Source organism: Hyperolius riggenbachi, chromosome 2 (genome assembly GCF_040937935.1).
Source record: "Hyperolius riggenbachi isolate aHypRig1 chromosome 2, aHypRig1.pri, whole genome shotgun sequence".
In the NCBI taxonomy this organism is placed as follows: Eukaryota; Metazoa; Chordata; class Amphibia; order Anura; family Hyperoliidae; genus Hyperolius; species Hyperolius riggenbachi.
In genome coordinates, this window is record NC_090647.1 from 397133064 (window position 1) to 397148338 (window position 15275).

At 49.2% G+C, this 15275-nt stretch overlaps 1 protein-coding gene across 1 annotated transcript in view; it reads right to left on the reverse strand.

Annotated features, from left to right (window-relative positions):
* Nucleotides 1-616: 616 nt before the first annotated feature.
* The window catches only part of IL10 (interleukin 10), a 471201-nt gene continuing 456542 nt past the window's right edge, over nucleotides 617-15275 (reverse strand). Inside the window, exon 5 of the mRNA XM_068265593.1 lies at nucleotides 617-773. Coding sequence (XP_068121694.1) covers nucleotides 684-773 — 90 coding nt within the window. The 3' untranslated portion in view covers nucleotides 617-683. The remainder of the gene's footprint in view (nucleotides 774-15275) is intronic.

Here is a 15275-nt window from a genome sequence, read left to right on the forward strand (position 1 = left end):
TTACATGTATACGGCGCTGCTGCGCAGCAGCGCCGTAGAGGAGATCGGTGATCCCCGGCCTCTGATTGGCCGGGGATCACCAGCATCTGATAGGCTAAAGCCTATCCCATCAGGCGCAGGACGGAAATCCGTCCTGCGCCGCTCACAGGGGGAGGGAGAGGGAGGGAAGGGGAAGGAGGCCAGGAAGCGCTGCGGAGGGGGGCTTTGAAGAGCCCCCCCCCCCCCCGCAAGCGCAAGCAGCCGGCGGCATTCAGACCCCCCCAGCAGGACATCCCCCTAGTGGGGAAAAAAGGGGGGAAGTCTGATCGGCCTGGCTGCTAGCTGATCGGTGCTGCGGGCTGGTGAGCCCACGCAGCACCGATCAGCACAAAATAGCGTGGTAGGGAAGTGGTTAATATGCAAACCAGTGCAAACCTATTCCAATAACCAAACCAATTTCTTCATACAAATGTTGTATTTTATACTATATTTTATAATTAAATGAATATTAAAAAAAACAAAAATCAAAACATAACAAATAGCAATTATGATATGCAAACTGCAGCAATGTCTAGCAATCAGATTTCAGCTCCCACCAGTAAGCTGATTAATTAGGTGAGTTGCTTTACTTAGCACATTCACTTTGTCCTGTCCATTATTTTGTTGAAAATTTTAAAACATTGCAACAATGACAGAATAGTCCTCTATTTTTTCCTGGACATAAGATATTCTTCAATATAATCAATCAAGATGTCAAATTCTCCAACCGCCTTGTAGATACCCCGATCTTTTAGCTAGAAAAAAAAAATTAATAAAAATATATAAACAAGTAGAAGGTGCTACAGGATAATACATTTCTAGGTGCTGCTAACTATAAATAGATGTTCTGTGCCAGCAATAGTTGTATAACGGGACTTACCTCTTCCTCGTTTTGGCGCCGGATCTGCGTGCCGCTGCTCTGGTCTAGACCAGACCAGACTAGCGGCAGTAGAGTGCTCGCGCCGGAACGAGGAGAGGTAAGTCCTGCCGGCTGCCCGCACATTAGTTCTGGAGGGGAGAGCGAGGGATGGAGAGCCCTAAGGTGAGGGAAGGAGGGGGGAGATGCCCCCCCCCTTCCCCGCTTATCCCACAGCTCTCCTTCCACTGCGCTGCTCCCCTCATGCTGGGGGGACACCTGACTACCTATTCTGGGGACATATACCCCTGACTACATATATACTGGGCACATATACCCCCTGACTACATATACTGGGCACATATACACCTGCCTACATATACTGGGCACATATTACCCTGCCTACATATACTGGGCACATATTACCCTGCCTACAAATACTGGGACATATACCACTGCCTGCATATACTGGGCACATATACCCCTGACTACATATATTATTATTATTATTATTTATAAAGCGCCAACATATCACGCAGCGCTGGACAATAAATATATGCAATGATACAAGGATGACAGACATAAGGTTATACAACATAGAACAAAGTTATACATGCAAATTGTTCAAAATACATGATCGTGTGATATTGGCTGGTTAGGTAGGCCCTGTAATACAAGTACAGGCTGTCATAGGACAGGAGCACACAATCCTGTAGATTACACTAGGGAATGGAGGACCCTGCCAGAGGCTTACAATATAAAGGGTTGGGTGGAAACACTAGGTGGGGCTGTTAAATATTCAGTAGAGAGTTACTGTGTGGTAGGAGGTGGGTAGACCATCATAAAGAGGTGGGTTTTGAGGGCTTGCTTGAATGTGTTGAAAGAGGGAGCAAGTCTGATGGGTGGTGGAAGGGCATTGCAGAGGGTGGGGGCAGCTCTTGAGAAATCCTGAAGGCGGGCATGGGAGTGTGAAATGCGTGGGGTGGTGAGGCGAAGGTAGTTGGAGGATCGGAGGGGGCGACCTGGTGTATACCTGTAAACAAGCTCCAAGATGTAGGTAGGGCAGGTTTTGTGCACAGATTTATACGCCAGGCATAGAATCTTGAAACTTATCCTGAAACGGATAGGGAGCCAGTGCAGGGATTCACAAAGGGGAGATGTGGATGCAGAGCGGTGCGAAGAATGGATGAGTATTGCAGCCGCGTTCATCACTGATTGAAGGGGGGCAGTGCATTTCAAGGGGAGGCCAGCAAGGAGGGAGTTACAGTAATCAAGGTGGGAGATGATGAGGGCATGGATGAGCAGTTTGGTCGTGTCCGGGGTTAAGAAGGGGTGGATCTTGGAGATATTACGGAGGTGGAAATTGCAGGCTCGGGTGATGTTTTGGATGTGTGGGATGAAGGAGAAGTCAGAGTCCAAGGTGACACCCAGACAGCGGGCCTGGGAGGTAGGGTGAATGGTTGTGTTGTCGATTTGTGAGGTGGAAATCTGGGAGGGGTGCAGCAGCATGGGGTGGAAAGATCAGGAGCTCAGTTTTGTCTATGTTAAGCTTCAGGAACCTAGCTGACATCCAGGAGGAAATTGCTGAGAGACACGAGGAGACCTTGTTTATGGTGGTGGATGAGAGATCGGGGGTATGGAGGTAAATCTGAGTGTCATCGGCATAAAGGTGGTATTTGAAGCCCAGGGAGGAGATAAGCTTGCCAATTGAGGAAGTGTATATGGAGAAAAGAAGGGGGCCTAGAACAGAGCCCTGGGGGACCCCAACTGAGAGGGGGGCAGGGGTTAAGGAGGAGCCATTGAAGGAAGTGGTGAAGGAGCGATTGGATAGGTAGGAGGAGATCCAGGCCAAGGCAAGACCTTGGATGCCCATGGACTGTAGTGATTGGAGGAGGAGGGGGTGGTCAACAGTGTCAAATGCTGCGGAGAGGTCAAGGAGGAGCAGGATGGAATAACTGCCTTTGGCCCTAGCAAGGGTAAGGTCGTTGACCACCTTGGCGAGGGCTGTTTCAGTTGAGTGTGCAGGTCGGAATCCAGACTGTAGGGGGTCAAGTAGGGTATTGGTGTTGATGTATTGGGTAATGCGTTGGTGGACTAGGTGTTCGAGGAGTTTAGAAGCATAGGGAAGGAGAGAGATAGGGCGGTAGTTTGAGGGTAGGGATGGGTCGAGTGAGGGGTTTTCCAGCAGGGGAAGTACAGTGGCCTGTTTGAATGCTTTGGGGTAGGTGCCTGTGGAAAGGGAGAGATTGAACAAGGAGGTGAGGACTGGGGCCAGGTCAGGGAAGTGGGGACAAAGAGTATTTGCGGGTACCGGATCACAGGGAGAGGATGTGGGGAGGAGGGAAGCTGCTAGCAGCAGGCTGACTTCATCAATGGTGGCAGGCGCAAAAGAGGCAAGGGGTGGATGAGACAGGGGAGCAGCTAGGAGGGAAGGCAAGGGGACAACCTGAGAGGCGTTGGGAAGGGAAGGATGGAGGAGGGAAATTTTATTGCGTATTGTTGCAATTTTAGTGGTGAAGTGGTTGGCAAAGTAGTTGGCTGAGAGGGAGGAGCTGGGAGGGGGAGGAGTGGGGTTGAGGAGGGAATTAAAGGTAGCAAAAAGCTGTAGAGGGTTGGAAGCTTGGGTTTCAATCAGTGCTGCAAAGTACCTTTGTTTAGCCTCAGAGAGGGCAGTGTGGAAGTGTAACAGTTTGGCCTTGTAATCTAGGAAGTCAGAATTGAGACGTGATTTCCTCCATTTCCGTTCAGCTGCTCGAGTTTCTTTCCTGAGGTTATGTGTGGGGGTGTTGTGCCAAGGTTGGGGGTTGGGGGGCTTGTTAGGGCGGAAGATTGAGGTGGCAGCTTGATCTAAAGCAGATGAGAGGGCAAGGTTATATTGTGCAGCCGCTTCATTGGGGCATGTGAGGGTGGGGAGGTGGGAGGAGAGGGAGAGAACGGGACTTGCTAGAACATTTGGGCTGAGATTACGTAGGTCTCTCTGCCATCGACCAGGCTGAGGGGTGAGGAGAGAAGTTGTTGATGGGGAGATGGTGAAGGTGAGGAGGTGATGGTCGGAAATAGGGAAAGGTGCTGAGGGAGGTGGACTTTGAGAATATGAGGTCAAGAGTATGACCAGCGCGGTGGGTGGGGGAATTTGTGTGCTGAGAGAGACCAAGGGATTTGGTGAGGGAGAGTAGCTGCTTGGGAGCAGTGGAGATAGGCTCATCGATAGGTAAGTTGAAATCCCCGAGTATGATAGTGGGGAGGTCAGATGGCAGGATGTGGGGGATCCAGGAGGCCAGGTTGTCCAGGAAGAGTGAAGTTGGAGCAGATGGGGGGTGATATAGTAACGCAATGATGGCTGGGAGAGGTTTGTAAAGGCGGATTGCATGGGCCTCAAAGGATGAGAAGTGCAGGGAAGGGGGCGGTGATAGGACCCGGAAGTTGCAGGATGCGGAAAGAAGCAGGCCCACTCCTCCTGTTGTCAGGTCTGGGGGTGTGACTGAGGTGCAGTCCCCCATAGGAGAGAGCAGCGGCTGCGGTACAGTCAGAGGGGGTGAGCCATGTCTCTGTGAGGGCGAGGAAGGTGAGGGATTTGGAGAGGAAGAGCTCATGGATGGATGTGAGCTTGTTGCGGACAGATCTGGCATTCCATAGACCACAAAACAGAGGGAGAGGGTGTCTGGGGGTTGTATGGATGGGAATGAGATTATTATGGTGTGGTCTGCGGATGCAAGAGGAGTGCGGTGGGGCTGGAAGGGGGGTGGCTGGGAGTTTAGGGACCAGTGGGGGTCTAGGGATGGGTGGGTAGAGGATGAAGGGACAAAGTACTGGGACCAGCTGGAGAAGCAGGTGGAGGAATAGCATGTGGTAGTGGTGGAGGGGTGGCAAAGGGTTGGTAGGAATATGGTGGGTGAAGCAAGGGTGAGCCAGGGAAAAGGTAGGGGGGAAGGGGTACATTACGTTGTGTGGTGAGGAGGCTGGCAGTGGTTTGGACTGAGGTAGATGTGTAGAGAATGGTGGAAGATGCATGGAGTAGGAGAGAGGAAGAAATGTGTGTAAGGTTTGGATAGTGATCAGGAATGCAGGTGAGGCTAAAAGGTCGAGGAAGTTACCTTGGTGTAAAGCTGAATTCTGCTGGATTGCTGTTAAATTCTGGTTAATTTCCACCCTTTGAAAACGACCCTTAGAAGACTAACCGACTACCAGACCTCCTGATATACACACAGCATCAGAGCAAATGAGTAATGAGGATGGTCTGGCAGACAATTTACAATTAAGCAGGGGGGTGGGTCACTAGAGTCTCCTGCAAGTCAAACAAACTTGTAGGTGTTACAACTTTGTTTGAAATTACAGACAGGCCAGCAGTGTGAAACAAAAGCCAGAATATCAATAGCAATTAGTAAATTACAATGAGCCACATCCAATAGATTAGAGATCAAACATACACAGCCAGATGGATGCAGTAAGGAATCGGTTTCAAATTGAGTGCAGGTCAGATTAGAGATCAAACATACCAGTGAGGAGAAGAGGATGAAGATGATCAGGGAATTTGCAGATTAATTGAGGGTGCATGTGCAAGTGTAGTTGAATCATAAATTGAATTCTGGTAAATTCTGGTTAATTTTCACCCTTTGAAAACGACCCCTAGAAGACAAACCGAAATCGGGCCAAACCAACTACCAGACCTCCTGATATACACACAGCATCAGAGCAAATGAGACTGGGTACATATACCCCTGCCTACATATACTGGGCACATATACCCCTGCCTACATATACTGGGCACATATACCCCTGCCTACATATACTGGGCACATATACCCCTGTCTACATATACTGGGGACATATACCCATCTACATATACTGGGCACATATACCCCTGGCTACATATACTGGGCACATATACCCCTGGCTACATATACTGGGCACATATACCCCTGGCTACATATACTGGGCACATATACCCCTGGCTACATATACTGGGCACATATACTCCTGCCTACATATACTGGGCACATATACCCCTGCCTACATATACTGGGCACATATACCCCTGCCTACATATACTGGGCACATATACCCCTGCCTACATATACTGGGCACATATACCCCTGCCTACATATACTGGGCACATATACCCCTGCCTACATATACTGGGCACATATACCCCTGGCTACATATATTGGGCACATATACCTCTGGCTATATATGCTGGGCACATACAGTGATGTGAAAAACTATTTGCCCCCTTCCTGATTTCTTATTCTTTTGCATGTTTGTCACACTTAAATGTTTCTGCTCATTAAAAACCGTTAACTATTAGTCAAAGATAGCATAGTTGAACACAAAATGCAGTTTTAAATGATGTAATAAAACCTTTGGAGAAGCGAAAAAGAGGGCGTATATCCCAGAGACATCAAAAAAACACCGTTTATCTCATTAAAATATCATAATTTTATTGATTGCAGTATACAAAAATGAAAAAGTTTTTTTAAAAAACCTGACGTAGTAGATCGCATCAACCCGCACACACACACATACAACTCCAAACTCACTCCAGACTCTCACCTCTCCCCATGTGCATAATTTTGATCATAAGCACTGGTACCAGTGAAATGGGCCTTGATGCTCAGATGTGTCCGTTACAGATGAATTATTGCACATCAAAATAGAGTAGCCAGTTTTCTTCTCTATATAAGCAGATCACCTATTGGTGGTTTAGTTGGTTCCAGCAAACACTGTTTATTCATGTAACTTAAGCGACTGGAAGGAGCAAAAAACAGACCTCAATATGCACCACACAGCAGTAGGTGTAAGCAGTTTTAGGTAGCAAAGTGACATGGCAGGTTAGCAGAGGCACAGTCTCTAATGGGTGCCTCCAAGACATCCAACGAATCGGACTGCAGGCAATGTTAGTAGTGGAATGGCAAAGCAGGTTTAGTGAGATCACCACCTCTGAAAGGTGTCCCAGAGTCCCCCAGCAAAGCAAGCCGACACTGATAAGTGGTGAGTCACAGCTGCATGATGCACATACCAACAGGCATGGCAGATAGGCAGAAGCACAGAAGTATGTGAAAAGTCACAGTATCATCCGACAAGGCAAGTTGGCAGCTGCATAATTCACATGGCATCAACCAAATTGTGAGATACAATACCAAATTGTTGGTGTCCGGCTTCTAGGAGTCCTGCAGATACAGCCAATGATGTATGATGTCCCAGGAAGATCGACTTCTCGTCAGGTCACAGGCTGTGTGGTGAGCAAAGCGTCACTGGGGTGAGTCAGAGTGACAATTGTAGTCCAGAGGAAAGTGAGGAGCAGTGAGGAGCAGCGGGGGAGACATCAAACACACGCCAGGCAAACCACGCTAGCCCACGACATGTTTCACCGGACACTTCCGGTTTCCTCAGGTGGGCGTGGTGCAGAGCTTACAACAACATACAACTTCCTTCCACTACTATGTAGGGGCATCCAGCCAATCGCAGCGCGCGGAGACCGCCCGCCCCCGGCCCAGCCCCCACAAGGAGGGACAGAGGAGAGACCAGCAACGTCGCTCCAACCCGGGGCGGGGGAGGGCAGGCACAGCAGCCCATGCGACCAGGAGGAAGCATCAGCCCAAAACTACATATTGCTGCCCGGGCGTCCACGGAAGCGGCACCCAACACAACCCCCCGCCCCGCCCCCCCCCCCCCCCCCACAGACCCGCGCCCGCCCGGAAAAGAGGCCAGAAGGACCTCATCCAGGAGACGCCGAGACAGGAAGGGGGGGGGGGGGCGGGGCGGGGGGAGCCGGCGGCGCACCGCACTGCAGACAACCCGCACAGACAACATCCAACAACCACATATATGTGCAAAGAGCAACACGTAAGTATTAAACTAGAAGAGGTTCAGAATATATTGCCCGCATAAATATAAATCTCCAATATGAGGAGACAAAGAAAGAAAAAAGAAAAACGGGTGGCGACAAATCACATAGTGTCACCTACCATGTATCCGTAAACTACTGGATACACAAATTATAATCATAAGTACTAAATCAAAACTGTCCGTAGCGGAATCTCGGGTGGTGGAACACAGCACCAAAAACTCCCACAGCCCCAGCCCACAGGCGGATAGCAGCAAGCTCCCACCCCCACCTCACCACACAGTGCGCCCAGCAACCTAGAGGGGCAAAAATGGGGCATAACTGATAGATTCATTCAGACCTGGTGGGTCTGTTGCCCGTAGATCAAAAATCCACCTCTGCTCCTTCTGCAGCAAGAGGCGGTCAAAATTGCCACCTCTGATTGTTTTATGGATGCGGTCTAGACCGATAAACCGTAGTCGGTCATGACTGCATCCCTGTTTGGCTCTAAAATGTCTCGCTACCGGAGTGGGAACAGCAGTGGCACTCTTTGTCACAATACTATTGATATGCTGGGACATACGTGTCCTAAATTCATTTTTGGTTTTGCCCACGTAGAAAGCTCCACATGGGCATACCAAAAGGTATACCACCAGAATGGTGGCACAGTTAACGAAATGATTGAGTTCCCAGGTCCCCCCATCCGGCAGCAAGACTGTTTTCCCTACCCTAATGTATCGGCACATTGTACAGCCCCCGCAACTGTATGTGCCTTTCACACCACAGTGTTTACGGAGACTGTCCTGCCCCTGGAAGTGACTCCTGACCAATCGGTCACGAATGGATGGCGCCCGACGGTAGGCTATCTGTGGCAAATCTGAGACCACCCCATTTAGTTTGGGGTCATTGGTCAGGATATGCCAATGGCGTTTGAGGATCTTCTCCACCCGATCACTTTGTGCACAAAATTGTGTGCAAAAACGTGGGAATGGGGACTCACTCCCTCGAGAGCCCCCCCCTCTCAACAGTTTACTGCGATCAGTAGTTTGGGCTCTATGGAACGCCCGTTTCAGTGGTTTATCTGAATAACCTCGTGCGTGGAACCTCCTCCTAAGGTCATTGGCTTCATCCTGAAAGTCCATTTCTCTAGAGCAATTACGTTTTACTCTCAAGTATTGCCCCATAGGGATCCCTCGAACGGTATGTCTGGGATGGAAGCTATCTGCACGCAGTAACGAGTTCGTTGACGTCTCTTTGCGATATAAATTAGTGTAGATATATCCATGTTCATCTAGATTTATTTTCACATCTAGAAATGGCAATGTTTGCGCATGCCACTGTAGAGTGAAACACAAGTTGCGATCATTCCTATTCAATAATCCAACGAACTCGTCAAGTGCGGCAGGGCCTCCAGACCACAAGACGAGGTTGTCGTCTATGTACCTGTGCCACGCGAGAATGTGGCACAGATACACAGAGAGGCCCTCATCTGAAAAAACCCTTCGTTCCCACTCCCCCAGGTACAGGTTAGCGTAAGTTTTAAATGATGGTTTTTTATTATTTAGTGAGAAAAAAAACTCCAAACCTACATGGCCCTGTGTGAAAAAGAAATTGCCCCCTGAACCTAATAACTGGTTGGGCCACCCTTAGCAGCAATAACTGCAATCAAGCGTTTGCGATAACTTGCAACAAGTCTTTTACATCGTCTGGAGGAATTTTGGCCCACTCATCTTTGCAGAATTGTTGTAATTCAGTTTTATTTGAGGGTTTTCTAGCATAAACCGCCTTTTTAAGGTCATGCCACAACATCTCAATAGGATTCAGGTCAGGACTTTGACTAGGCCACTCCAAAGTCTTCATTTTGTTTTTCTTCAGCCATTCAGAGGTGGATTTGCTGGTGTGTTTTGGGTCATTGTCCTGCTGCAGCACCCAAGATCGCTTCAGCTTGAATTGACAAACAGATGGCTGGACATTCTCCTTCAGGATTTTTTGGTAGACAGTAGAATTCATGGTTCCATCTATCACAGCAAGCCTTCCAGGTCCTGAAGCAGCAAAACAACCCCAGACCATCACACTACCACCACCATATTTTACTGTTGGTATGATGTTCTTTTGCTGAAATGCTGTGTTACTTCTACGCCAGATGTAACGGGACAAGCACCTTCTAAAAAGTTCAACTTTTGTCTCGTCGGTCCACAAGGTATTTTCCCAAAAGTCTTGGCAATTATTGAGATGTTTTTTAGCAAAATTTAGACGAGCCTTAATGCTCTTTTTGCTTAAAAGTGTTTTGCGCCTTGGATATCTGCCATGCAGGCCGTTTTTGCTCAGTCTCTTTCTTATGGTGGAGTCGTGAACACTGACCTTAATTGAGGCAAGTGAGGCCTGCAGTTCTTTAGATGTTGTCCTGGGGTCTTTTTTGGCCTCTCGGATGAGTTTTCTCTGCGCTCTTGGGGTAATTTTGGTCGGCCGGCCACTCCTGGGAAGGTTCATCGCTGTTCCATGTTTTTGCCATTAGGCTCTCACTGTGGTTCGCTGGAGTCCCAAAGCTTTAGGAATGGCTTTATAACCTTTACCAGACTGATAGATCTCAATTACTTTAGTTCTCATTTGTTCCTGAATTTCTTTGGATCTTGGCATAATGTCTAGCTTTTGAGGTGCTTTTGGTCTACTTCTCTGTGTCAGATAGCCCCTATTTAAGTGATTTCTTGATTGAAACAGGTGTGGCAGTAATCAGGCCTGAGGGTGACTACAGAAAGTGAACTCAGGTGTGATAAACCACAGTTAAGTTATATTTAAACAAGGGGGGCAATCACTTTTTCACACAGGGCCATGTAGATTTGGAGTTTTTTTTTCTCACTAAATAATAAAAACCATCATTTAAAACTGCATTTTGTGTTCAATTATGTTATCTTTGACTAATATTCAACGGTTTTTGATGAGCAGAAACATTTAAGTGTGACAAACATGCAAAAGAATAAGAAATCAGGAAGGGGGCAAATAGTTTTTCACATCACTGTATACCCCTGACTAGTGTTGGGCGAACATCTAGATGTTCGGGCCGAACAGGCCGAACATGGCCGCGATGTTCGGGTGTTCGAGCCGAACTCCGAACATAATGGAAGTCAATGGGGACCCGAACTTTCGTGTTTTTTAAAGCCTCCTTACATGCTACATACCCCAAATTTACAGGGTATGTGCACCTTGCGAGTGGGTACAAGAGGAGGAAAAAAATTAGCAAAAAGAGCTTATAGTTTTTGAGAAAATCGATTTTAAAGTTTCAAAGGGAAAACTGTCTTTTAAATGCGGGAAATGTCTGTTTTCTTTGCACAGGTAACATGCGTTTTGTCGGCATGCAGTCATAAATGTTATACAGATGAGAGGTTCCAGGAAAAGGGACCGGTAACGCTAACCCAGCAGCAGCACACGTGATGGAACAGGAGGAGGGCGGCGCAGGAGGAGAAGGCCACGCTTTGAGACACAACAACCCAGGCTTATCCTTAAAGTACATGCTGACTGGCAGCAGTACAGTGGCAGTACAGAAATGCTATACAGTGGCGGGTGAATGGTGTACTACTGTTCCCAGCAGAGACACAGAGTGGCAGTAAACACAATACTATACAATGGTGGGTGAGCGGTGTACTACTGTTCCCAGCAGCGACACAGAGCACAATGCTATACAGTGGTGGGTGAGCGGTGTACTACTATTCTCAGCAGCGACACAGAGCACAATGCTATACAGTGGCGGGTGAGCGGTGTACTACTGTTCCCAGCAGAGACACAGAGTGGAAGTAAACACAATGCTATATAGTGTGGGGGAGCGGTGTACTACTGTTCCCAGCAGCGACACAGAGCACAATGCTATACAGTGGTGGGTGAGCGGTGTACTACTATTCCCAGCAGCGACACAGAGCACAATGCTATACAGTGGTGGGTGAGCGGTGTACTACTGTTCCCAGCAGCGACACAGAGCACAATGCTATACAGTGGTGGGTGAGCGGTGTACTACTATTACCAGCAGCGGCACAGAGCACAATGCTATACAGTGGTGGGTGAGCGGTGTACTACTGTTCCCAGCAGCGACACAGAGCACAATGCTATACAGTGGTGGGTGAGCGGTGTACTACTATTCCCAGCAGCGACACAGAGCACAATGCTATACAGTGGTGGGTGAGCGGTGTACTACTGTTCCCAGCAGCGACACAGAGCACAATGCTATACAGTGGTGGGTGAGCGGTGTACTACTGTTCCCAGAAGCGACACAGAGCACAATGCTATACAGTGGTGGGTGAGCGGTGTACTACTATTCTCAGCAGCGACACAGAGCACAATGCTATACAGTGGCGGGTGAGCGGTGTACTACTGTTCCCAGCAGAGACACAGAGTGGCAGTAAACACAATGCTATATAGTGTGGGGGAGCGGTGTACTACTGTTCCCAGCAGCGACACAGAGCACAATGCTATACAGTGGTGGGTGAGCAGTGGTGGGTGAGCGGTGTACTACTGTTCCCAGCAGCGACACAGAGCACAATGCTATACAGTGGTGGGTGAGCGGTGTACTACTATTACCAGCAGCGGCACAGAGCACAATGCTATACAGTGGTGGGTGAGCGGTGTACTACTGTTCCCAGCAGCGACACAGAGCACAATGCTATACAGTGGTGGGTGAGCGGTGTACTACTATTCCCAGCAGCGACACAGAGCACAATGCTATACAGTGGTGGGTGAGCGGTGTACTACTGTTCCCAGCAGCGACACAGAGCACAATGCTATACAGTGGTGGGTGAGCGGTGTACTACTGTTCCCAGCAGCGACACAGAGCACAATGCTATACAGTGGTGGGTGAGCGGTGTACTACTATTCCCAGCAGCGACACAGAGCACAATGCTATACAGTGGTGGGTGAGCGGTGTACTACTGTTCCCAGCAGAGACACAGAGTAGCAGTAAACACAATGCTATACAGTGGTGGGTGAGCGGTGTACTACTATTCCCAGCAGCGACACAGAGCACAATGCTATACAGGGTGAGCAGTGTACTACTGTTCCCAGCAGATACACAGAGTGGCAGTAAACACAATGCTATATAGTGTGGGTGAGCGGTGTACTACTGTTCCCAGCAGCGACACAATGACTGGGGGGACCCTGGCTAGCCTGGCTGGAGAGAGAACTACCCTGCCTGCCTACCCAAAGCTAAACCCACAGACAAATGGCGGAGAAATGACGTGGATCGGGTATTTATTTACCCGAACCACGTGACCCGTTCGGCCAATCACAGGGCTAGCCGAACGTTCAGGGAACGTTCGGCCATGCGCTCTTAGATCGGCCATATGGCCGAACAGTTTGGCCGAACACCATCAGGTGTTCGGCCGAACTCGAACATCACCCGAACAGGGTGATGTTCTGCAGAACCCGAACAGTGGCGAACACTGTTCGCCCAACACTACCCCTGACCAGGAGTGCTCAGCAGGACCTCGAATGCGAAGTTTACCCGAAAAATTCTGGTGATTTTTCAGGTTTCCCGAATGCGAACCCGAAGATTTCAAAACGACCCAAATCCGAATGCAAAGGTTCCCGAATGTGCGCACTTGAGTTCGGCCGGATGGCCGAATGGGTTCGGTTTCGGCTTTGGGTATGACGTCATTTAGCCAATCACAAGTCCTCCAGCCGAGGACCTGGCAAACCTAGCAACCAATCAGAGGAGTGGAGCCTGGCCCTCCCCTCCTCTATATAAGGCGGCGGTCATCTTGCAGAGCGACGCACTTGTGTGACTGTGCCTGGTACTGAGAGATTCTCCAGTGCTGTGCATTCCACTGCTAAACCCAGCATTTTGCATCCTATTCACCTCCTGAACACATTGATTGTAGTCTTATATAGTTAGCTAGTATTTTGATTGTTTTTAGTCAGCTAGTGTATAGTGTATACTGTGCTAGGCTAGTGTTAGTCTCTGTGTGCAGGCTAGGCCTGCTAGCCTAGGGCAGCCTTAGCCTACTACTAGCTTAGGTAGGTTAGGGATTGTAGTTAGTTGTGTACTAGTACTAGTTCATTTAATTATTTAGTACTGCTGTAGTCTGTTAGTTTATTAGTTTCAGTACTGTGTTAGTTAGTTACTGACTGTGTACAGGCCAGCAAACATCCGTTGTGATCTGTGACAGACAGTCATCTGCCCGAGCCTATTGATTGATTGCGTCTGACCGTGTGTGACCGATTGTAATTGTCACCAACTGTCTGCCGCACGACTTAGTTATTTTAGTACGCTAGGGATTTCTTATTTACCTGCGTGCGTGCGTACTACTACTGTCTACTTCTACTACTACTACTAGCACCCGTTCAATTTTTTCACACTGTTAGTGTGTGATTTAATTAGCATCTGTAGTGTGTAATAAATAAATAATAGTTAGATCACAGGCCACCACCAGCATCCGTTGTGAGTGACCTGTGACTGTCACCCACCCGAGCCTATTGATTGATTGATTGCGTCTGACCATGTGTGACCGATTGTAATTGTCACCAACTGTCTGCCGCACGACTTAGTTATTGTGTAGTACGCTAGGGATGTCTTAGTTACCTGCGTGCGTACTGCTACTACTACTACTACTACTACTAGTCACCACCAAGTCACCAACAACACAGACGTTATTAAAATTTACACCCTTTCCCGCCCTCTTCTACATTTTTTTTTTACTGTATTTGTATAGTGCACAATGACTGGCAGAGGTAGAGGGCGAGGCACCACCAGGAGAGGCAGCGCCATTGCAGGAGCCACTGCCAGCAGCAGCAGGTCTGGGACTGGTCCGCCGCCAGCCACTGACCGCAGAGTTGTGGAGGAGGGAGCAGAGGCGCAACAGCAGCGCATTGTGCCCATCTTTGAGACGGGCCATTCTGGAGAGTCAGGCGCAGGCTGTGGTGGAAATGATGGTGGAGCAGGAAGCCACCGTTTCCAGCCAGGCCTCCAGCACCAGCGAGACCAGTGCCACCACCACCAGCACTCCGGTCCGCAGCATGCCTCCACCACCACTTAAGGCCATGGTTACGGTGACCCCATCGACCAGCCTGCCCTCACTGAGCTCGCTCTTCATCTTAGGGACTGCGAGCGTTTACAGGGATGTTTTGGAGCAGTTTGAGGTGGACATGACGGGGCAATGCGAGGAGGAGTAGTTTAAGGTGGAGGAGTTTGTTGTTGGCGCTGGTGATGAAGAGGGGCGTGATGCAGGGGATGTTGGGGTAGAGGAGTTGGTTGAGGCGGTCTCACAGGATATGTTTGTGGATGATGATGATGACTTGGTGGATCCTTCCTATGTGCCAGCAGTACCACCAGCACAGTTGGTTGAAGGCAGCTTGTCATCGGAGGAGGAAGAGGCGTCTCTGGCGCAGAGGCGCGGCAGCAGCAAAGCGGCCAGCACAGGGCGTGGAAGGCAGGAGCCACAGCCTGCTGCTTCAGCTGCTATCACCACCCGCAGCAAACCTCCAACTAAAACCCAAAAGGCACAATCCTCCGAGGGCACCCAAAAACCCCAGCCCTCAAGCTCAAAGAGCAGGTTGAAGTCCCCAGTCTGGCGGTACTTCACCAAGTGCCCACTGGAC